The 24931-nt window shown below is 41.3% G+C and overlaps 1 protein-coding gene across 1 annotated transcript; it reads left to right on the top strand.

Annotated features, from left to right (window-relative positions):
- Positions 1-1759: 1759 nt before the first annotated feature.
- Positions 1760-17929, top strand: LOC142462361 (transforming growth factor beta regulator 1-like). Its single transcript, XM_075564151.1, has 9 exons — positions 1760-2089; positions 4920-4990; positions 6897-7117; positions 7698-7834; positions 8163-8309; positions 12023-12120; positions 12342-12452; positions 12842-12984; positions 13775-17929. Exons 1-9 carry the CDS (start codon positions 1940-1942, stop codon positions 13879-13881), a joined length of 1185 nt encoding a protein of 394 aa, XP_075420266.1. The 5' UTR covers positions 1760-1939; the 3' UTR covers positions 13882-17929.
- Positions 17930-24931: the final 7002 nt, after the last annotated feature.

Here is a 24931-nt window from a genome sequence, read left to right as displayed (position 1 = left end):
AACAAAATACTTAAGGTTAACCATTTTAAAACTACCTCTTAAAAGTTCTGATTACAAGTTACTCATATGAGCATTGGAAGAGTTTTATCACATTATTCAAGGAACACAATGTTTAAATGCATAAACCAAAAACCACCTCGCTGCCGTGGAGCTCACCACCACTCATAGCCTTCCCATAAGTCATGATAAAACTGTCATTGTGGATCTCCCCGAATGTCACTCTTTCTGGATTAGAAAGCCTAATCTTTCTCCGTGCAAACAATGGGTTGGTGGTTTAGAACTATGTACCTTGCAGTTAGCAGCCCAACTCATAACCAGTATGCCACAAGGGCTCCTTTTAAATGCATACATCTATATAACAGTAATGATGTCATTTCCGGACTTCACAAAACAACGAAACCATTGCTAAGTGGATTCCGAAGTAGGGCAGAATAAAGCTGCTCCATGAAGTTTCAAAGGCTGTAAACTTTTGAAGAGCAGACTGCCACCACATTTTCCCAAGGAGTGGCTGGTGGGTGGAGAGCTTAGCACTTTAAGCACGATACCACCAGGGCTTCAGCAACAGAAATTGCTCTCCCCTCCATAATTGTATGTGTTATGACAAAATGGGAAATAATGACCTTCATTTTTCAGAGAAAGGAATAACTCTGAGCCATAGACTGACTCAAGTAACCAGAGCCGCGGCTACCAGAATCCAAGCCTCAGTCTGACAGCAGAAGCATTTACCAGCGCCACAGTGTGAAGATCCGCCTGTTTTCACACGGGATCATTTTAGATGGCCTCGATTATAAAACTGCAATGATATAAATGTAGACAAGGAGTCCTGATGGTGTAATGATAACACGTGGGCTGCTAACTGCCAGGTCAGCAATTCGATTTAACTCACTAGCTTCTTTGCGGGAGAAAGATGGGGCTTCCTAGTCCCCTAAAGAGTTACAGGGAAGTTCCACCCTGTCCTACAGGGTCACTATGAGTTGGAATCAACTCAATGGCAGTGCGTGTAATTGTTTTTAATAGTTACAGAAACCCAGTCTTGTTTGCGTTAAGGCAAACATCAACTGAGTGCTGATCTCGTGCCATCATTTCATTACAATTGTTAGATTCTCTACTTTCCCTGTTAGCGTTTAAGTTATAAAGGGCAAAGGTCCTTTCCTCTCTCACCACTGTGGTTCAACTACAAGCAAAATTATTGCATAGGAAGACTTCAAAAAATGTATGCAAGCAAAAGAAGAGGGGAAAGCAGTGCCCACGAATGAGTTCAAACGCATCCTACAACTTGCGTAAGCCTGTTGGCACAAATGTGAAAAAAAAAAAAACGGGGTTTATAACAATGAACTGTGAGAAGCGCACAGGCGGGTTCGCGTGTATAAGATTGGTGTTTGCCCCGCTTTGCCTCTGCTAAGCAAACTGTATTAAAGTCAGTGTCATTTCCAGGCGCTGTCCCCTTGGCTTTGTTTTCGCTTCCAGTCCTCGCTATCCTTCTCAAAACCCAAAATCATACTCGCTGTCATCACGGCGGTCGATCCTGACTCACAGTGGCTCCCTGCGGGTTTGTGATCCTGTAACGTTTACTGGAGTAGAAAGCCAGTCTTCTGCAGAGCTGACAGTGGTTACAAACCCGTCACTAGCAGGGGTCCTCCAGACCACTAGGGGTCTCCTGCCTTTCTCACGGGCCTGGATGTTGAGTTGCGGGGCCCGGAAGCTCGATCCATCCACTGCTCCTTCCCCGGAAGTTACGAAACTACGTCATTAACTTCTGGAAACAGCTCTCTAGACCCGGAAGTTCTGGGAAGCGTCCCGTTTGGGTTTGGTTACTGGCTCTGGGGCCTTGTAGAGACTCGTGTCTAGGCCCGGAGCAGACAGTCAGCGTTGTGTCTCGCTGCTCGGACTGCGACCCGATGCCGGTTGCGCGCTGGAGCCCCCGGAGCGGGGCGGCACCATGAGCTTGCTCTCCAGCCTCGCGTCCGCCGCTCGGGCGCCGCCGCAGTGCGGCCAAACCAGCATGAAAAGGCCTCCCCGGAGGAGCCAGAGCGAGAAGTACCGGCTGAAGTACCTGCGGCTGCGCAAGGCGGCCAAAGCCACGGTGTTTGTGAGTGTGACCAGAGGCCACCGCCCTCGTGGAATCTTCTAGCATAGTAATCCACCTGCGTGGTTCGGCTTGGGCTGCGTGCCCGTAAGGCCTGCGGTTTGAAACCACCAGCCGCGGCCGGGAGAAAGCGGGGACTCTACTCGCGTAGATGTACGCTCTCAGAAACGCCCGGGGCACTTCTGCCCTGCCCTGTCGGGACGCCATTAGTCGGCACCGACTCCATGGCAGTGAGTTTGGGTCCTCGGATAAACTAGTAGTTTCTGAACTCCTCTGATTTACTTATTCTTGGGATAATCCAGTAAATCCACTGCCTTCTAGTCAATTCCTATGCATAGCGACCCGATCGTAGAGTCAGTTTCCCAGGCTTTGTGTACTGGAGAAGGCAACCTCGTCTTTACCCGAGAACAGTTCAGCGCTTAACCCCCTGTGCCACCAACCCAGTAACTCACTCCAACGCTAACACGTAAACGCTGTTTAAAAACTGAGAACATTGAAGCCCAGGATAATTTGCCCCGACGCCAACTTTGATATTCTGATCTCAGTTCCTCTTAACTATATACTAAATAGTTTAACGGATCCTGACCCTTTACAGTTGAATCTTTCAATAATTGCCCTCCTTCCTGCCTCCTTTGAGTCTCCCTCCCAAGTGTCTTTGCCGTTTTCTCTTTGTAAAAACAAATTTGTGCGTAGATGCTCTTGCTTGCTGAGGCTTTCATCAGTTTGGAAATAGGGGATGTAGCCCCTCAACTGTCCTCCCTCTAGTCTGATTCCATAGCTTGACCTCTTCTTTCAAAAGTGTGAATATCTCTGCCCTTTTGAAGTCGAAGGAACATTTTGGAAATTAGCACATTCATTCCCAAAACCATTTATTCAGCATTTGCTATGTGCCATGGGCAGAAATAAGTACATTTCAGAGGTACTCACTTGGACTCTTTGTTATTAGAAGGATATTACTCCCATCAAGTACATATAGAAGGTTGGGGTTTTTAAAATCATATTATTAGGGGCTCATACAACTTATCAAAATCCATTCATACATCAGTTGTGTAAAGCACATTTGTACATTAATTGTCCTCATCAATCTCAAAACCTTTGCTGTCCACTTAAGCCCCTAGCATAAGCTCTTCATTTTTCCTCTCTCCCCGCTCCCCCATCCCTCATGAACCCTTGATAATTTATAAATTATTATTTTGCCATATCTTGCACTGTCCGAAATCTTCCTTTATTTTTCTGTTGTGCATCCCCCAGGGAGGAAGTTATATGTAGATCCTTGTAATTAGTACCCCCTTTCCACCTGTTTATGATACCCTTCTGGTATCATAAACAGAAAGTTTTGTGAAGAAAAGGAATATTGTTTAAAATGAAGTTTGAGGTCTCTACTATGGAACACCCAGATTGGAACAGTCACTACAGGACAGATAGTCTAATCTTGATACTTGAATATTAAGATGTAAGTACATTAAGATGTAACCATCTAGTTTTTCCCCCCAAAATTTCTTATTGCATGCGATGCTTTAGGTTGACATTGTAATTTCCCCCAGAGTCAAGGGATTTAGGAATGCCTCATACTCACTAATCAATTTAAGTATCTATGGATGGCCATCATCGTGATTTGCACTTAATTATTCTGACATAATTATTAATATGGCTCCCTTTTCACATAAAGGTGCCCCAACACACACCACTCATTGCCATCAAGTCAATTTTGGCTCATAGCAACCCCCTGTACGGTTTAAGAGGTTGTGAAGCTTTATGGGAGCAAATAGTCTCATCTTTCTCCTGCAGAGCAGCCGGTGGGTTCAAACTTCTGACCTTGCTGTTAACAGTAACAGTTCAGCATACAGGCGGAATACCTATCTGGAAAGGATACAACACAGATGCACATTTTCCTGATTTTAAACCGTACAATATTCCTTGATCTGTTCTCATGATTGCCTCTTGGTCTGTGTGCAAGTTCCGCATGAGCACAATTCTGTGTTCTGGAATTCCCTTTCTTTGTAATGTTGGCCATAGTTGTGATCCACACATTTGAATCGCTTTTTGAGTCAGTAAAGCACAATAAACATTTTTTCAGTACTCACTCAAGGAAGTCCAGCTAATGTTGGCAGTGATAACCCTTGTCTTCTGCATCTAGCTTCAATGACCAGTAGCTCCCTGTCAATACACTGCTGTAACCCTTTTAAAGTTATCTTTTGCAAGATTTTATTTGCATTTGGTATCAATGACACTGTTCCATAATTTTTGCATTCTGTTGAGTCACCTTTCTTTACAGTAATCATAAATATGTATCACTTCCAGTCAGTTGACCAGGTAGCTGCCTCCAAATGTCTTGGCTTTAACTAGCGAGTGTTCGTAGTGCTCTAGCATGTTGAAGCATTTCAATTGATAGTCCATCAATGTCTGGAGCCTTGTTTTTACCAAGGTATTCAGTGCCACCCTGACTTCTTCCTTCAATACCATCAGTTCTTGATCGTCTGCTTCTTGAAATGGTTGAATGTAGACCAATTCTTTATGGCACAGTGAGTGTGTATGACTTCCATCTTTCGATGCTTCCTACATCATCCTTTAAGCTTCAGATATATGGAACATGCTCTTTTTGTTTTCCTACTCCAGGTCTTTGTACATTTCATTATTGTTTTTTTCATCTATAGTAATATTTCACTATAGTAAAAGTTGTTTTATATGTAGTTTGTCTACAAGGTGGAGTAACTCTTCTCACTTAGCAAACCAGACTTTTTTTTGGTTTGAAATAACATTATTCCTAGCATAATACTTGAATCTTTTGTTCATTTTATATGATTAGGTTCATTTTTCTTTTTTTTCCTTAAAGGAAAATGCTGCTATTTGCGATGAAATCGCTCGTCTTGAGGAAAAATTTCTTAAAGCAAAAGAAGAAAGAAGGTGAGTCGGCTTCCCTTTGTTTCCTAATCACAATTTTAGTGATTGGTGGGCTATTTGACAACAGCATTGCTTTGCTTTGCCGTGCTGGGTGACCCCTTGCTCAAGTACAGGACAATCCCCAACCTGTGCTATTTGTAACTTCTTATTGTGTTGAACCCTGAGGAAGAGATAACTTTTCTACACTCTCCAATTAATGAAAGGCAGGATATCAACTGTTACTCATTTAACTTTTTTCTCTTCCTATTTTTACTACCTAATGTAAAGCATAGTGGGTACATGCCACTGCCATTGAGTTGTTTACAACACGTAGTGACCCTGTATAGGGTTTCTTTAAGGGAGCAGACAACTTCATCTTTCTCTTCAGAGCTCCTAGTGGGTTAGAACAACTAACCTTGTGGTTAACAGCCAAGTCCTTGCACACAGCACCACCAGGCTCCTTACAAGTTGGTGTGTGTGTGTGTGTGTGTGTGTGTATAACATATACACACACACACACACACACACACATAATTTGTGGTATATGCCCTTCAAAATTCTAATAACTACAGAATCAAGGGAGAGGAACATGTGCATGGAAATAGACAACAGAAATAAGCTACACTTGTGTTTTTTTAAATCATGTTATTGGGGGCTCATACAGTTCTTATCACAATCCATACATACATCTATGTGTCAAGCACATTTGTACATTTGTTCCCATCATCATTCTCAGAACATTTGCTTTCTACTTGAGCGCTTGGTATCAGCTCCTCATTCCCCCCTCATGAACCTTTGATAATTTATAAGTTGCTATTATTTTTTCATGTCTTACACTGACCGCTGTCTCCCTTCACCCACATTTCTGTTGTCCGTTCCCTTGGAGGGCGTTATAGGTAGATCATTATGATCTGACTCCCCTTTCTCCCTCCACCTTCTCCTTACCCTCCTCGTATCGTTACTCTCATTGTTGGTCCTGAGGGATTTATCTGTCTTGGATTCCCTGTTTCCAGCTCTTTTTAAAAAAATGTATTGAGGTCTCGAACAACTCTTATTACAATCCATACATAACATCCAATGTGTGTCAAGCATATTTGTACATGTATTGCCCTCATCATTCTCAAAACATTTGCTTTCTACTTGAGCCCTTGATATCAGCTCCTCATTTTTACTCCTCCCTCCCTACTCCCCACTTCTTACTGAACTCTTGATAATTCGTAAATTATTATTATTTTGTCATATCTTACACTGTCTGACAGCTCCCTTCACTCACTTTTCCATTGTTCATCCACAGGGAGGAGGTTTTATGTAGATCCTTTAATCAGTTCCCCCTTACCACCCTACCCTCCCTCTACCCTCCACCTTCCCAGTATCACCACTCTCACCACTGGTCCTGAAGGGATCATCTGTCCTTGATTCCCTGTGTTTCCAGTCCTATCTGTACCAGTGTACACCCTCTGGTCTAGCCAGATTTGTAAGGTAGAATTGGGTGCGGGGGAGGAAGCATTTAGGAACTAGAGGAGTGTTGTATGTTTCATCATTGCTACACGGCATCTTGACTGGTTCATCTCCTTCCTGCGACCCTTCTGTAAGGGGATGGCCAGTTGCCTACAGATGGGCTTTGGATCCCCAATCTGTACTCCTCCTCATTCAAAATTATATGATTTTTTTGTTCTTTGATGGCTGATACCTGATCCTTGCGACACCTCGTGATCACACAGGCTGGTGTGCTGCTTCCATGAGGATTTGTAAGCTACAGTTCTTATCATTGCCTTTGAAGTCATTGGGTTTTAGTATTCCCAGTGAAGAACCATATTATTACGTATACAATGATCTTAGTACATCGTTGTTGTTTTTTCCTAGTATTTGAGTAAAATATTGAGATAAAGCAGAAGTTGATACCTCTGCTTCCTTTCCGTCCTGACCTCAGGTACTTGCTAAGGAAGCTCCTCCAACTTCAGGCCCTCACTGAAGGGGAAGCACAGGCTGCTGCTCCTGCACTCAGCTCCAGTTTGTCCCTGCCATACGGTGTGGCCAGCTCTGGGGGATCAGTACAGGGGGCTGGACCCAGCACTGTGGCTGAGGAACCCTTTGGGAAGAAACCCAAGAAGGACAAAAAGGAAAAAGGCAAAGAGAACAACAAACTGGAAGGTACCATGGGGGAAGGATTTCAGTTGCTCCAATGGTCAAATACTAAGCAATACTAAGGACAAAGAATGGGTACTAACCAGTACACACGTGAAGCCAAAGAAGCATAAATGTCCATCTGTTCCTGAATCACCACGAAGAGTCCCTGAGAAGCAATGGTCCTAGAGCTACTTTGAGTGGAGAAATTGCATTAGAATTAGTTCACTTCAGAGGGAGCTGGCGGAACCCCTCACCCCACAATCCCTGTGTCTCTGTATTATGTCAAGAGACAGGGAAATGGCTTAGGTGGGCCTTTTAAGCACACTGATCATTTGGGAAATTGCTCATCTTACAAAGGAAATGAGACCTCAGAAAAGATAAGGTTTTTAGCTGCTAAGTACTAATGATAAAATTGGGTACTGCCAGGTGGGTGGGTTAGAAAGATACTTAAGACTTCGGAGAAACATCCCATGTACATATTCAGTGAGCGTGTCGTACCATACCAGGATTGGCTCATTGTACTTAGCTTGCACAAGTAAATTACTCCGTTACACTCAGCCCTGGGAGGGACGTAGGGTGGGTGACCCCAGATTTGCGTTTTCAGTTCTGAAGAAAACAACCATGAAAAAGAAACTGGAGGGAGGTGCTCGCAAGCTGGTTCAGCCCATTGCCCTGGATCCCTCAGGACGGCCTGTGTTCCCCATCGGACTGGGGGGTCTCACAGTATATAGCCTGGGGGAGGTGAGTGAGACCAGCGATATATAGGGAGGAGAATCAGAAATATGGGTAAGGAGTTGAGCCTTTGCTTCCGGTTCCCAAAAGTAGCGGCCCCTTGCTGATCCACATCAAACCTGGCAAATATTGAGCCCCTAGGAAAACGGATTGGTTTTGTTGCTATAGAACCTATTCTCTCTCCCCTCCTCTTTCCTCTCATTTCCCTCTCTCCCCCTCTCCCTCCCTCCCATGTGTGAGTGTGTGATTTAGTCACTCTTTGTAGCCCCATAGTCTAGAAGCTGGACTTCCAAATTCTGTAATGACCTCAATCCCAGGTTGGGGAATCTTTTTCTAGATCATCACCGACCGCCCTGGCTTCCATGATGAACATGCCATCTACCCTGTGGGCTATTGCAGTACTCGAGTGTATGCCAGCATGCAGTGCCCAAACCAGAAGTGTCTGTATACCTGTCAGATCAAGGACGGTGGGATGCAGCCACAGGTACCGTTCGGATAACGGTTTGTTCCATTTCAGAATCTTTTGTCCCAGACACTCTGTCTGCACTACTTGTTCTGGCAGCTTATAGAGTAAACAGAACAAAATGACTGCCATGGAGTTGATGCGGATTCTTACCAACCTTATAGAACACAGGAGAACGGCCCTGTTTTTCCAAGACTGGATCTTCACAGGGCAAGACAGCTCCATGTTTGTCTTATAGCACAATTAAGGAGTTGAAACTATTGACTTTGCATCTTACTGCTCAGTGTCTCAAGGAACAATGCATTACAAGGTGGTAGTGTGTAATCGCATTTGGATAACCCCAAGGTGCACAAAATCAGTCCTAGTTCCACCTCCACTAATAAGTGATTGGGCTGGGATGTGAACCTATATCTGATTCTCAGATCAGTGCCCTTTTTCTTGAACTATGTTGTGTCTAACATCAGCATAATTATGAGTATTTGGGATCTTATCAGAGCTGCTTAATTGTGAAGTACAAGCTGCAGTAAATGACATAGGGGCCATATCTGGACTCTGGCTTCCCTATTTCCACTAGGAGGGGTCAGTCATGCCTCCATGCTTCATCCTTTACCGATTTTGACACCAACCATTCCTTCCACAGCCTTCTGCTGGGTCCAGTAATTTGTTGCAATGGTCACACACTCATAGATAGCACTCACAATTGACATAGTGGTTACATATTGGCGTGCTAACCCCAAAGTCAACAGGTCAAAACCAAGGAGTTAGTCTTAGAAATTCACAGGGGCAGGTCTACCCTGTCCTATGAGGTCATTATGAGTCAGCATCAACTTGATGGCAATCAAAGTTATTAGGGAAGTTACTAGGTTACCACAAGTCAGGATCAGCAAATAGTGAGGACAGCCATTGGTCCACAACACCTCTCCTCAGCCAGTTCTTTCTCTGTTCCTCACCTCCCAGCCATGCGGTCCCTTTGCCTTTGCCTCCATGAGTCAGGAAGCCAAGACTGTATTGCTTTGTCTCTTATCTTGGGCCCATAGTCTTGGGCAAGATGAGGAGAAGGCACCCCATGGTGTCGACTCTAAGCCTCTATACCACAATGTGTAGTGCATCTGGCCTCTGCTACTTCAGACAGAGATCTTGAATGTATTCTTCCAGAGGATCCTGGGATTTCTCTGTGTCCAGATGACTTTTACATACTGAGGAATGACTTGATGGAGGTGTGGTTTGTCCTTAGCCAACCATACCCTCAAGAGAGAGAAGAATAGTGTCTTAAGTCCTACCTTCTAGGAAAGTAGTCCTAACATTGCCCCCAAAGAAACAAACGGTGTGGCTTGATTCATACGCTCTATTAAGGTCAGGACTTGTAGGCTCCAACCCATAGCGATCCTGTGCACAACGGAATGAAGCACTGCCCAGTCCTGCACTGTCCTCACAATTGTTCCTGTGCTTGAGCCATTACTGCAACCCCTCTGTCAGTCCATGTCATTGAGGGCCTTCCTCTCAACCCTGCCCTAATCCTGTAACAGACAATTGCATCCAAAATGGCCTTGTAGCCACTGGCATTGGGTCCAGAATTATAATTACATAATATAAGGAATTATGACTTGAAGAGCCACCTTATTAGACTCACAGGCCCATGTTAGGGGAAGAATTGATTGTCTGCTATTTCAGGATAGATCAAAAATGGGAGTTACAAGGAAACTCCATGTTAATTCCTGGATACACCTAGTTATTAAGACCTGGGAGTGATTGTAGTATTGCTAAAAGCTTTTGTTACTCCTTCTCAGGCTAATTAGAGGCTGTTCTTTTTCTTCAGCTATCATCTCTCATCACTGAGGGGAAAAATAGGCTATTTTCAGGATAGATCAAATGATCTATAGAGATAGAAACAAGGTAATTGGGATACTTGGAGCAGAAGCCAGGAGAACACTGATCCTGCCTGATTCATTGAGATATATTTGAAACAGAAAAATCTATGGGCATTTTAATTTTGGGCTTTTTTCCCCTTAGCTTATTAACCCATATAGACATTGTTTTTATGTACATTGTCAGCCAGAGATTTAGCTTTAATATTTTTCCCCACTGGCATCAAATGATACCATATGTATAGGAGGGGGTACCCCAAAAAACTGGTAAAAGCTCCTCTGGCCAGAGCTCTCATAGTACATATTTTTCCTGTTAGGCAAGAATTGAGCAACTAGCTCTGAGTTAGTGCACCCTGTGGCATCACCTGGGAAGGCTCTCTCTGGTCACTGAATATTTTCATAAAAGTTTCACTTGAGTCTCGTTTTTTGTAATGGCCAATTTAAGAGAAGTGCACATGGCTCTGAAATTTTGTTTCCTCCTCTGGCATATCTACCCTGTGGGATATTGTACAACAGTTGAAAGATTGTGGTAGAATCATATGTACCAACATGGAAAGATCTTCAAAACTCAAGCATGACATTTGGACCTTCCTAATTGCTCTTTGGAGCTATGGTGGTGCCATGTGCTTAAGGTCTTGGCTGAAAACCAAGAAAGATGCGGCAGAGATGTGCGAACTGATTGAAATAAGAAAGCTATCACTGACTCACAAAGTAATTTATTTTTGATCTCTAAAATTAGATACACTAAAAGTTAATCTATTAAACACAAAAGGAGAACACATTGAAAACTGTGTAACTGAGGGAGTTGTTCAAGGAATAAATTACAGAGCTTCTTACAGAAATGCTTTTTTGGCAAAAATTCCAACATTTAAGTGTGTTGTGAATCTAATTGTTCCTTTTGATAAACACAGTCAAGATGTTTTCCATTTAAAATTTTTTTTAAATGGATATGGATTTGTACTCAAAATTTTCTGTACCAGATAGTATAAAGTAAGCCAGAGATTACATATAACATGATCAAATTTAAAATACCACTTGTAAAAATAAAAAATAATGATAAAATGCCACTTGTATTTTATACGTCATACATGAACGTAGCCTGTGAAAGGTGCATGAAAAATTAAGTGTGAACTTCTGGAAAGCAGTAAACTGAGGAATTTGGATTTGAAACTGTTAAAAGACTTTTACTGTTTATTTGTATTTGTTTGAAGTTTTAACAGCACTATAAGAAATTGTTTTTCCTTGTCACTGAAAATTTGACACAGTATAAGGGAATCAAATTAAATAATCACAAAAGAAAACCGTAGTGTTTATTGGATGATTTGGGGGAATGGGGTTGCAAGGGGACTTGGGGAGCAAACCATGAATGTGGGAGTCGGGGGGAGCATTAGAACTGATTGCTATGATATCTGTACAACTCTTTCAAAGGTGATTTAACTGGAAGTGTATGATATATAAATACTATATCAAGAAAACTAAAAAAAAAAAACAAACCCAAACGTAACCCATGGGTGGCTGCCCTGGGGGAAGGAGGAAGAATCTTTGCTGAGGGGATGTTGAGGCTGTGTTCTTGGTGGCAGAATAATTTGGGAAAGGATCTCAGTAATGGTTGTGCAATACGAAGAGGCCTAGCAATGGCAGTGAAGTGTGCATATGGAAAACACATGTTGGAGACTGTTTGCTGAGGAAAGTTTTCAAAAAATAAATTACAGAACTTCTTACAGAAGTGGTTTCTTGGCAGAAATTCTCCCATTTCAAGTGTAAGTGTATAGTGCACAGCAGTTTCAAGTTCCAGAGCATAGACCTTGTTGTGTGGCTTTCTTTCTTTCATTTCTTACCCAAGAATTTACCCAACTTTCTCTTTCCCAGTTTGAAATTGTTCCTGAAGATGATCCGCAGAATGCCATTGTCAGCTCTTCTGCGGATGCTTGTCACGTGGAACTGCTGCAGACCATAAGTGCTTATATGTAAGTTGAAGACAGGCCAAAAGAATTCATTTGGTCCTTTTAATGATCAGAGATCGCTGATCTTATAGAAACCGATCCTGTATCTTTCAGACATTGTAAAAATTAGATTCCCCAGGGTATCCAAGTCAAGAGCATGTTTGCTCTGTGTTCACATTCCATCCCTGAACCTTTCTCATTTCACCCGAACTGCCCTAAACTACAATTCTTCCTTTCCTATTCAGAGGGAAGGTAATGCCCAACCTCCTTCCATCTGGACCTGACTTTTTTGGGTTTTCTCATCCAACCATCCACAACCTAATCCAGAGTTGTCCAGGAGCTCGAAAATGTGTCAAGTAAGTGTCATCAAACACAGTCCTTTGAGAAAAGCTCAGTGATGGGCTGGCTGGGACCCAGAGTTAGCGTGACTGCTCTTCTCATTCATACATTTGTTGACCAGCTTGTGGATGTTGAGCACCTTGGTGCCTGCCGCACACCCTCCGGACAGATAAATAGGAGCTCATACCCCACTGTTTTCTCGTTATTTTCTTTTCACACCTTGTTAGCAAGAGGGTTAGGAAATCCTATGGAATCATGTGTCACTAAAGAAGCCTGCCTATTGTATTTTAGGGTCTTTTTAAAAAATATGTTTTAAGACATATGGGAAAGACATGAATCCTTTTGAAGTAGGAATGGGTTATTATAGCTATCAGACACATCTTGAGGATTCCCTGTGATTCTGCAGTTACCAGTGGGTGAAATTTGATGTGTGCAAACCTGGAGATGGGCGTCTACCTCAAGGATGGCTGGAGAATAATGCCGCTATGAACTTTGAGGCCTTGCAGAGACAGACTTTTGATGTGGATCAGAATGACCCCACTCTGCCAGGTATCTTTTAACTTGACTCTCATCAGATTACTCTCCCTTCGCTTCTGAGCGGTACCCAAAATATCTGGGCAATATGTGATGGCAGCTTTGATTGAGTTGATCGTGGAGCGTGCCAAGTCAGCGGAGGATCTTCTGACCTGCATCACTCACAGAAGCCACAGGAAGTACCTGTCAGCAGCAGGGGAGGGCGTCTCATTCTTTAGCCTAAGACCAAAGTGGAATTCCATAGAAAAGTGTACTCTTCAAGTGAAGTTAGCACTATCAGGTGTTGCAGGTCCTGCCTATGTCCCATAAATTCCCTCCCACAAGTGGGTGAAATAAATGATCAAGGGATTGGGCATTGGGGTCAAATGGGGAGAAGACTGATGGGACAAAAGGGAATGTAATTAGAATTCTCACTCTGCAATCACTTAACCAGTTTTCTTCATTGTAAACATCTAAACCAGTGGTCCTCAACCTCCCTAATGCCACAACCCTTTAATACAGTTCCACATTTTGTGGTGACCCCCACCATAAAACTATTTTCACTGCTACTTCTTAACTGTAATTTTGCTACTGTTAGGAATCCAGCAACCCCTGTGAAAGGGTCATTTGACCCCCAAAGGGGTTTCAATCCACAGGTTCGGAATTGCTGATCTAACCCAAAAAAGAGCCAATTTGAGCTGACAGATAGAAAGGTATTAAGGAATTAAAGCAACGTGTGTATCAGCTCAAAACAGTCTCCTGAGAGATTACCAAGCAGTGGTAGAACTTATTTCTTTTTCTCCTCCTTGATCCTTGGACCTCCCAGAGCTTCCTTTCCAACCCATGTTCCTGACACACGAGTCCTTGGTGGATACACACCTGAAGCATTTGACGTCTCCAGCCCAGTGTAGCCCAATGGAGTCGTCAGAGTGAACAAGAATGAAGTAGCTATATCATTTTTATCCTGATGAGGTTTTTTTAACTTAAACTGAAAGTACAAATGTATGAAAGAAGACGACTTGGGATAATAGAAGACATGTAAATTAACATGTCATGGAGGTTCCTGGTGGGGGGGGGCGGGTGGCAGGGGGACTAGCTGCTTTATTTTTAGTAATAAATTTCTCTTGTAGTTCTGCATATTTTCATTTGTTGTTGTCAAGATATCATTTAGTTTGCTTAACAATGCCTGAGGTAGACTTAGCTCCTTTATAAACCAAAATGAGAATCATGTCTTGTGACTCAGTCAGAGAGATAATAAGATTCTGACCACCTTCTATGCATGTTTGATTCTAATCCCAGTCCAATGAATAATGAGTCTCAGCCCTAAGACCCTGCTGCTTTATTTCATGTCATTATCATCTAAATCAAATCATCTGCTTATGCCCACACAGGAAAGGACAGCCTAAAGTACTCTGCTCAGCTTTTCCTTCACAGTTTGCACATCTTCTGAAGGAATTAAAAAGTTACTCTTGAGAGTCGTATTATTTAACCCTTTCTACTGCTCTTGTGTGGTTTCTTATGGGCGATTGTGCTTTTGAGCACATTACAGTGAAACTATATAATAGCACAGATTCATGTATAATGTGATTGAAGATTGGTTCCACCCTCCACTATCTTGTGAAGTGTAATAACTGCAATAAAATACCATATATACTTGCCATATAAGCCGACCCGAATATAAGCCGAGGCACCTAATTTTACCACACAAAAACTGGGCAAGCTTATTGACTCGAGTATAAGACTAGGGTGGGAAATGCAGCAGCTACTGGTAAATTTCAAAATAGATACCATTAAAATTACATTAATCGAGACATCAATATGTTAAGTGTTTTTGGATATTTATTTCAAAGAAAAACGGTAAACTAGCTCTGTAAGTGGAAAAGAGGGTCAACAAAAACAACATGGTATCAACAATAACTTTAAAAGTACAAAAACCTTAGTTCAATTAGCAACCAAACTAAAACACAAGAGTTAAAATCCTTCAAAACTGGGTTCCTCATTGTCATCTGTGTGTCCAGACAGCTTGAGCTTTAGCTGGTATGAGGTTATCATCATAGACATTGCCATCATCAGGTAAGTGAGACATGCACCACCGTCCTCCCCTTCACTTCCCCCGCCCAAGCACTAGAGTATAAGCTGAGGGGGCTTTTTCAGCATAAAGAAGATGCTGAGAAACTCAGCTTATACACAAGTATATACGGTACCCATTAAGAGTCCTGGTGGCACAGTGGTGAAGCACTCAGCTGCTACCCTGCAGATTAGTGGTTCAGATTACATACCCCATAGTGGTTTGCTCCTGAAAAAGTATAGCCCAGGAAACTATGAGACAGTTTTACTCTATTCATGGTGTTTAAATCAACTCGGTGACATACAAGTGTAATCTTACATTCTATGTAACTGAATTTTCTGAACTCTTTTGGGTAATTCATGGCATTGAGTGTGTAGTTTTACCATATCACTTACTCCCAATCAGTAATCTTTCCATAGTACCTTGTGGGATGCTTTAACTATGCACCAGGGCTAGCTGTTATGGTAACGAAAAATAGGACCCCGGGAATCGAAGATGGTATGAATTGTTGTACATTTGTAACTTCCAACTAAGTGTTATTGACATCTTTCCTTTTTTTCACTTTATTTTTTTTATTATTTTGGGGACTCATACAACTTATCACAATCCACGTACACATCAATTATATAAAGCACATTTGTGTATTCGTTACCCTCATCATTCTCAAAACATTTGCTCTCCATGTAACCCCCTGGCATCAGCTCCTCATTTTCCCCCTCCCTCATAAACACTTGATAATTTATAGATTATTATTTTGTCATTTCTTACACTGTCCAATATCTCCCTTCACCAACTTTTCTGTTGTCCATCCCCCAGGGAGGTTATATACAATTCCTTGTAATCTCCCTGTCCACTCCACCCTCCAGGTATCGCCACTCTCACCACTGGACATGAAGGATTGATCTGTCCTACATTCCCTATGTTTCCAGTTGCTATCTGTACCAGTGTACACCCTCTGTTTCTTGCCAGATTTGTAACGTAAAATTGGGATCATGATAATCGGAAGGGGGCTGGGAGGAAACATTTAGGAACAAGAGGAAAGTTGTTACGTTTCATCATTGCTACCGTACACCCTGACTGGCTCGTCGCCTCCCTGTGACCCTTCTTCTGTAAGGAGATGTCCAGTTGGCTACAGATGGGCTTTTGTTCCCCACTCCGCACTACCCCCTCATTCACAATGACGAGATTTTTTGTTCTTTGATGCCTGGCACTTCATCCCTTTGACACCTGTGATCACACAGGCTGGTGTGCTTCTTCCATGTGGGCTTTGATGCTTCTCAGCTAGATGGAGACAGAGTGCTTTATTCATGTAACAAAAATCTATTAGCATTTTTAGAAGGCATTTAAAAAATGGTTTAAATAAATGGTCATGCTATTTTCTAACACTTCATTCTATGGGTTGCCTAGAATAGTATTTCAAACTGTAGACTTCAGCCCATAATGGGTGTTAAGAACTATCTATTAAAATTAAGTAAAGCAATTGGAGCATATTGAAGTGCATCATGTACAAAGGTTTCCTGGAGCTTTAGTTTTAGCTATAGTGCATATGTATATGTATATATATGTATATATATATATATATATATATATATATATACATATAAATGTGTGGGGACACTTGGATTTACAATGGATTATAACATAAGAAACCGAAAAGTCAGCAGTCCAAATCTACCCTGAGATTCCTTTAAAAAAGATCTGGTGATCTTCTTGTGAGAAATCAGCCACTGAAAACCTTATGGAGCACAGTTCTACTTTAACATCTATAGGCGCTCCTGAGTTGGAATTGACTCAATAGCAACTAGTTTTTAGTATATTTAAATCATCTTTTCATCTATCAAAATGATAAAGACTTAGAATTTGACATCTAATGCCAGCCAAGGTGAGAGAATCCAAATAGTTTAACCCTTTGAGTGTTGAGTAAATGTGTTATTTAACCCTAGTTGTAGGAATCAAATAGTAAATGCATTATTTATTCCTTAACCTGTTATTTCATGTTAAAGACCCCAAAAACGTAGGTGGATCAGAAATAAATTATGTTTTATTTGCATGGTATGTTCATCACAGAACTGGTTTAATAATGAAAAATTGCAAATAAGCATGTATGTCTATTAATAGGTAATTGGTTATAGTGGTGTTTCCCAAAGTGGACCATACTGTCCCCTTGAAGGGGGTGCTGAAACGATCCACAGGGCTTGCAAAGCCAAATACCTACACTTTATCCTGGATTACAGGTGGTAGTACAAAAGTTTCTCATTGTTGGGGGTGCTGAGTAATTTTTTTTTTTCTGAAAAGGTTGGGGTTAAGCCACAAAAATTTGGAAACCAATGGATTGAAGTATGAAACACTAATTATATATTCTGAAAAGTATATAGAAAGTACATGAAAAAAATTTTAATAAAATAAGACAAAAACATAAAACCACATGTTATGCATTACTTAACATTCATGATACCTTTTGTAATAGATTCCTTTCTTGATTTAGGGTTACTGCCATAGCGGTGATTATCAGTGATCTGAGAGGGATTTGCATTTGTTCCTCAATCAACATGATTAGTAATTTCTCTATATTTGATCTAGTTTCCTCACATTTTCATTAGTCTTATACCTATTAGTGGAGCCAATCTTTTTAACACCCTGGATAATTTTTTTCTCTTTGGTTTTGAGGCCTATTTCAGTGTAAAATACTTAAATCATAAGCAGTAGCCACTGATTTTATTTCTTCATGTTTTGTTTTGTTTTAATCATTTTATTGGGGACTCACAACTCATCACAATCCATACATCCATCCATTGTGTCAAGCACATTTATACATTCATTGTCCTCATCATTCTCAGAACATTTTCTTTCTACTTGAGCCCTTGGTATCAGTTCATTTTTTCTCTTCTTCCCCCACCCTCCCTCCCTCTAAAACCCTTGATAAGTTATGATTTTTTTTTCATGTCTGACCGATGTCTCCCTTCACCCATTTTTCTGTTCTTTGTTCCACACCCCCAACCCCCGCCTTCCCCTTACCTTCCTGGTATCGCTACTCTCATTTTTGGTGGTGTTGAGGGGTTTACTCCATCTTCAGGTTTAGTGAGCTTATATTTCACTTCCAAATTATTTTTCCATTGCCTCTTACTGCTGACAGCACTAACACATGTTTTCTTGCATTTGGCAACTGTGATATAATTCATGGTAATACTTTCAAAAGAAAAATAATGATTACACCAAGCACGCTAGACTTGCAATGCACAAGAATGAATGTTGCTGCCTTGAGTTGGAGCTTGCACTATTACACAGTATGGTTTTTAGATTCAAGTGCAGTACAACCAGTAACATGGGCGCTTATGACTATTAAGAATGCTATTGTAAGTTTATATGTGCTGTGTCATTATATGTCAGACAGACAGCTCAATCACTGTGTATAGGAGACATAAAATACACAAGCTGCATGCAAGGAGCTGTTTTGTTTGCTACATCTGGTCGCATTCCAGTCTTATGGGGCAATATACATACCTGGTTGAAGTGGCACACGACTGCCATAGTGGGTAAAATTGTGTTTTCTCCTTATTGATGAAATTTGAGGTAATTTTTTCTTGTGTTTTTATTAAGCGAAAAACAGGGTTTTCTATCCATGTAAAGTTACAAACTGGGAAACAAACACACAGGGGCAGTTATACCCTTTTCTGTAGGGTCACTGTGTGTGATAGTCACCCGCTTTGACTTCAGCGGTTGTGTCGGGAAGGTGAGCATCATGGAATGACAGTTTAATAGAAGAAAGTATTCTTGCATTGAGGGAATACTTGAGTGGAGACCCAGTGTCCTTCTGCTACCTTAATACTAACCTATAAATATATGCACATAGGTCTATTTCGCCATCCTCATATATAAATTTATTTACATATGTACATGTCTTTGTCTAGACCTCTATAAATGCCCTTTGCCTCGCAGCTCTTTCCTCTATTTCCTTTGACTTTCCTCCTGTTCCACTGTCATTCTCAGTCCCCACCAGGGTTTCAGCAATTCCTCTTGGTTACATTACCCTCAATCATGCCCTACTAGGCCTCCCACACCCTCCTCACCACCAATTTGGGGCACTTGTTCCCTTGTCCCTGGTTTTGTTAACACCACTACCTTTCCCTCCACCTCCCCTTCCCATGTCCTCCCGGAACTGTCAGTCCCGTTGTTTTCTCCTCCAGATTGTTCATCCAGCCTATCTTATTTAGACAGACCTGCGAAGATAATAACATGCACAAAAACAAGACAGAGCAAAACCAGGCAACAATATACAGCAAAACAACAACAAACGACTCCCCCCCCCAAAAAAAAAAACACAACAAGAAAGAAAAGCTTGTAAGTTCAAGTATTGTTTGTTCGCCTTTCGGAACCCCAACAGACTGGACTGGTAAACAAGCTTTTAAGACCCCAAATGCTATCTGATAGTTGGGCACATCTAGTTTCCTCACTCTACTACAGCAACTATATCTTCAGAGATCTCTTTACAAGGGAAGGAAAATAGCAAATATTTATTGCCTTTAACTTGCCAAATTTTGGCAACCTTTAATGCGAGATACTTGAAACAAAGTCCTGTGACTTTCAAGTCCTAGACCTGTGGATAGCAGTCATCAGCTTCTGCTCATCCTAGCATGTTTCAAGTCCAAAGAAGTGTTTCCGTTCCTTTAATCTGCAACAAGTATGTGTAAGGTAAAGTCCGGTCCTCAATGGTGTTTCCAAATCCTGGAATGGCCTATGGAGAATACTGTACACCTTAAAAAGACAAAAGTCTAAAGTACAATTAGTCTATAGCATGAGGCCAGGGTTGCCAATGGCATCAAATATATGTGATTAGCCACATAATACAAGGCAGATTTTTCTTATTGGGGATGGGGATCTATAAAAGTAGTGTTAAAAGTCCCCCACCCCCACCAAGTGAGCTGCCCCTTCATAATTTACCCACCAATAGAAGTGAAATCTCCACCTCCTAGACCTGTGGGGCATGACCCCTTTGGGGGTTCAGTAACCCTTTCACAGGGGCTATCTGATTTATAACAGTAGCAAAATTATAGTTATGAAGTAACAATGGAAATAATTTTATGGCTGGGGGGCTCACCACAACATGAGGAACTGTATTAAAGGATCCTGGCATTAGGAACGTTGAGAACCACTGTCCTAAACAAACATGCCCTCTGGTCATGAATTTCCACTCAGGTTCAGTGAACATTGTAAGAATGTCTAATAAATTGGGGTCTATGTGGAACAATGCTGTATAACAGCATTTATTTTGTCCTCTACCAGCCTGACACCCATTGAGGTGGGGTTGCTGAAAAAGTGGTTTTAGGTGTACAAATAAGGGAGTAGGTGATAAAATGGTTCATAAGCATAGCATTACACAAACACTCCAAAACTGTTTGAAAGATAATATTAAATGAATATATGACCTGAGAACAGATGCCAGTCTTTATCTTAGTGTTTATCTTTATAATAGTGGTCTCATACAATATTTGACCTGTTGTGATTGACTAACTACTTAGTATGTTCTTCAGGTCCATCTGGATCAGGAGCTACTTTGTGGTTTGACCAATGTTTTTAGTGATGCATATTAAGTATCCCATTGTGTGTATGTACCAAAATTTCTTTATTCATTATTATGTCTTGAGGGGAATGTTACCAACTTTTTGCTATTTTGAACAATGCTGCAATGAATATGGGAGTGCTTATGTCTGCTTACATTATGGTTCCTACATCTTTAGGTTATATACCTAGCAGTGGCATTACTGGATCATACGGAATTTCTATTCCCAGTAGTTTGAGGTAGCTCCATATTGCTTTCCATTGCGGCTGCACATATATACACACCTACCACTTGTGGATGAGAATTCCAATCTCTCCACACCCTCTCCAACATATTGTTTTCTGTTTGTTTTATTTATATGTTTTATGAACTATCATTATCAGTGTTAGGTGATATCTCATCCTTGTTTTGATAAACATGAACAGTTTTTCAGGTATTTTTTAGCCATTTGATGTCATTTTTAATGACCTGGCTATTAATATCTTATGTCCACTTACAACTGGATATTATTTTTAAATTGAGGGGTTGCGATATTCTGTAGAGTTTAGATATTTATCCATGGGTTCCTAGGGAAAAGAAAGTAATTAAATCACAAAAACAACACAGCTAAATGGCAACAACAAACCCACTGTGTCAATAATGACATTGTTAATGGATTAAATTATGCCAGTCAAGAGACCGAGTAGTATACTGGATTTAAAATACAAGACCTATCAATATTCTGCCTACAAGAGATACGCCTTTCATGTAAAGATAAAAATAGATGCTTCTATTTTTGGCTAAAAATCAAAGAATGGAGAAAATTTACTAAATGTTAGAAAATTTGGGATGGGAATATCTAAACTTTTCAGAAATTTCAGCAAAGATCACATAAACAGTTAATTTGGATGGTCTTTAAAATCTCTTCTGACCCCAAAGTTTAGACATTTCACTCCAATGATATGAGGAGCGTGCGTGATCTTGAGATCCAATTTGTCTATAGTCCAGAATTAATCGAGAACAGCCTTGGTTAACTAGGGGATACAAGGAAGCATTTCTGTTGGTTTAGTGATAGAATCCGCTCATCTTCCATGTGGGAGCCAGGGGGTTGGTTCCAGGCCAGTACACCATACACAATCACTACCCCTCTGTCAGTAGAGGTTTGCATGTTGGTACGCTGCTGGCCACATTTCAGACAGATGAATTAGGATGAAATACCTAGCATCTGCTTCTAAGACTTCAGCCAATGAAAACCTTATGAACCACAATAGTCCAATGTATCATGAGGATGATGTAGATCTAAACAGCATTTCATTACCTTGTATGTGGGGTCACCAGTAGTCGGGGCATGAAATCTCAGATGTTGCCGGGTTTTGTACAAATATTACTCTTCCTTTCTAGTGCATGGTTGGAATTACCTTTCCTGCTCTCACTGAGTATAGGTTTGGGTGTATGACTTGCTTTGGCAAGTGAGCAGAAGTGACTGTCCAGATAGAAGTATTTAATTGCCAGTGTGAGACTTACAGTGACCACAGGAGCACAAATCAAGGTCTGCAAATGACTACAAGGAGATAAGCCTGTTTATATTCTCTGAACAAATTTTTAGTGAGCATCACGCTTCTGAGATGTAGCAGTTTTTGTTAGTGCAGCACATCCTAGAATAAATGACTATAATGCTTCTCCATATGCCAAACCTTAGACAATTTACTCTCTGCCTCCTTACAAGTTAACATCTGGGGGTCTAAAGCTCAAGAACATACATTGCTCCAGCAAAGCCAAAAGAGCAACTGCACCTGCCAAAGGGAGAGTTCCTATCACAAAGATCTATAGCAACAGCCGTGAGTGTTGGCCATCCTTATTTGAAGGCTCAGCCAGTGCCTCTGTCGCAAATAGATTTGGGGAAATCCATCCTCTGACGTACCCTTAGACAAATCTGAAAACAACTAGAAGTAGAAAGATCGTGACTTATTTAATGTAGCTGTTTTAGCCAAAGTCTCTGTGTTAGTCCGGGTTGACTAAAGAAACAAATTAATAGACATTAAGATGTATATAAGAAAGCTTTATATAAAAGAGCAATAGTATATTAAGAAAACAGCCCAGTCCAGATCAAGTCTGATATTAGCCCCTATGTCCAATCTGCTACTAGTCCATAAATTCCTCTTTAGACTCACGCAAGACATGCAATGATGCCAAATACAGGAAGCTCACAAACCAGTGGGTAGAAGGTTTTGCGGATCCAGTGGCAGTGGAAGCATCTCAACGCTGGCACGTGTCTCCTCCAGCTCTGAGTGTCTCAACAGCTGGAAAGGGAAGGTAGAGTGAGTGTGTCGTTCTCTTCCCAGGAGAAAGAGGAAGCTCCCAGAATCCTCCTGGTGGATGTTACCCTTGTGACCTGATTGACAGGCTAAACTCCACCCCTTCACTCAAGTTCACAGGAGATTATGTAGCTGCCACAGTATCTAATGCCCACCAATTGTCCTTTTCCTGCATAGGTCTGGTAAGAAATTGGGGGTTGGAGGGGAGAGATACTGATAGGATTCCCTAGAATGCATCCTGCTATAAAATGAGATCTCTGAGAAGCAGGAGGAGGGGTCGAATTACCAACAGAGTCAGAAGTAGACCATGTCCTCTTAACCTGAGATCCTTCTGCAGTGAACCTCCTGGTTCCAGAAGATAGAAGTCAAAGGAGCAGCAGCAGCAGGACCAGGAGTGAGAACATGAAACAGAGTGATGGACTTCCCAGCCCATAGAACGCGTAAAGCTGAGTGCTTTTGTGCAGGAGACGTGCTTCTGGACTGAGGTGCCTCTGTGTACTTAATTTGGGAAGCTAGGCTTGAGTCTTGGGATGTTCTGACCAGCACAATGCCAACTAATTGACATGTGCAACTCTTAAAAGGATTTGCTTTCTGATTACATTCTCTTGGAACCTTGAACAGCCCATTCAAGGATGTTCAGCTACTGACCTGGAAAAACTATGTAGAGTAAAGCCTGGGAATTTGAAAGATTTTTAGAAGAACCAAACCAACCCACTACTTTCAAGCCAATCCCCACCTATAGTGACCCTATAGAACTGCTCCTTTGGGTTTTTGTGGTCATAAATCTTTTTCAGAAGCAGGATGCCTCATTTTTCTCTCATGGAGCTGTTGGTAGATTTGAATCACCAATCTTTCAGATAGCAGTTCAGTGCTTAAACACCAGGTCTCCTTATCATGAAGAGAAGTCCACAGACCAGGACAAAATCTTTAGTAACAACACAACACACAAAATACTGATTTCTAAACCCGTAGAATTCTGCAATAGCTCAATAGGAAAAAACAATCTAGTTTAAAAGTGGGCTAGAAATGGCATTCAAAGAGTTAACAAATGCAAGGGGGGAAAACGCTCAATGATGTACACTAGTAGAGTTGACACACAGAATCCAGGACAGATAAACCCCTAAGGACCAATAATGAGAGTAGCAATACCATGGGAGTAAGGGGAAGATAAGAGGATAAAGGGGGAACCGATTGTAATGATTGACGGATAACACCCCACCACTGGGGTATGAGCAACAGAAATGTGAATGAAGGGAAACAGCAGACAGTGTAAAATATGAAAATAAAAATAATTTATAAATTATCAAGGGTTCATGAGGGTGGGAAGGTGGGAGAGGTAGAGGTAAAAAGGAGGAGCTGATGCCAAAGGCTCAAACAGAAAATGCAAATGATGAGGGCAACATATGTACAAATACACTTGATGCAATTGAAGTATGGATTGTTATAAGAGCTGTAAGAGCCCCCAATAAAATGATTTATTAAAATTAAAACCATGCTCATGATCACTAGCCGTCCAAGAGATGCAAATCAAAACAACTATGAAATATCACCTAACACCAACAACAATAGACCGAACTTAACCCAAAAAAACTTTCAAATGCTGGAAGGGTGCAAAGAAACTAGAACTCATACATTGCTATGGGTTTGTAAACATGTACAACCATGTGGAAAGTGTTATGGCACTACCTAAAACACTGGGAATAGAAATCTGATATGACCCAGCAAGACCTCTCCTGGGTATAGAACCCAAAGAAGTAAGAAACACAGCATACACGTATACGAGGGTATACCCCCCACAATGGAATTTTTTTTCAAAGCTATGTGTTTTAATGTTTTTACAAAACAACTTTATCACTTTCAAAGTGCTCTCCATTACACTTAACACGTTTGTCAAATCTGTAATTCCATCCTTGTAAACAGTGTTCAAACTCATTTGTTTGGATGGCTGATAGCACCTCCCTTGTTTTTTTCTTCACCTCTTCTACTTCATCAAATAGCTGTCTTTTCAGGTCCTTCTTCATTCGTGGAAACAAAAGTCACATGGAGAGAGGTCAGGTGAGTAAG

The sequence above is a fragment of the Tenrec ecaudatus genome, chromosome 12, assembly GCF_050624435.1.
Source record: "Tenrec ecaudatus isolate mTenEca1 chromosome 12, mTenEca1.hap1, whole genome shotgun sequence".
Taxonomy (NCBI): domain Eukaryota; kingdom Metazoa; phylum Chordata; class Mammalia; order Afrosoricida; family Tenrecidae; genus Tenrec; species Tenrec ecaudatus.
Note: the sequence above shows the minus strand (reverse complement) of the source record. Positions and strands in the feature narration are given on the sequence as shown.

Excerpts from the sequence above, each read along its gene's own strand:
- LOC142462361 (XM_075564151.1), top strand. The coding sequence starts at position 1,940 with ATGAGCTTGCTCTCCAGCCTCGCGTCCGCCGCTCGGGCGCCGCCGCAG. Across the intron at positions 4,991-6,896 it reads AAAGCAAAAGAAGAAAGAAG|GTACTTGCTAAGGAAGCTCC; the intron begins GTGAGTCGGCTT and ends TCCTGACCTCAG. Across the intron at positions 12,985-13,774 it reads GAATGACCCCACTCTGCCAG|AGCTTCCTTTCCAACCCATG; the intron begins GTATCTTTTAAC and ends TGGACCTCCCAG.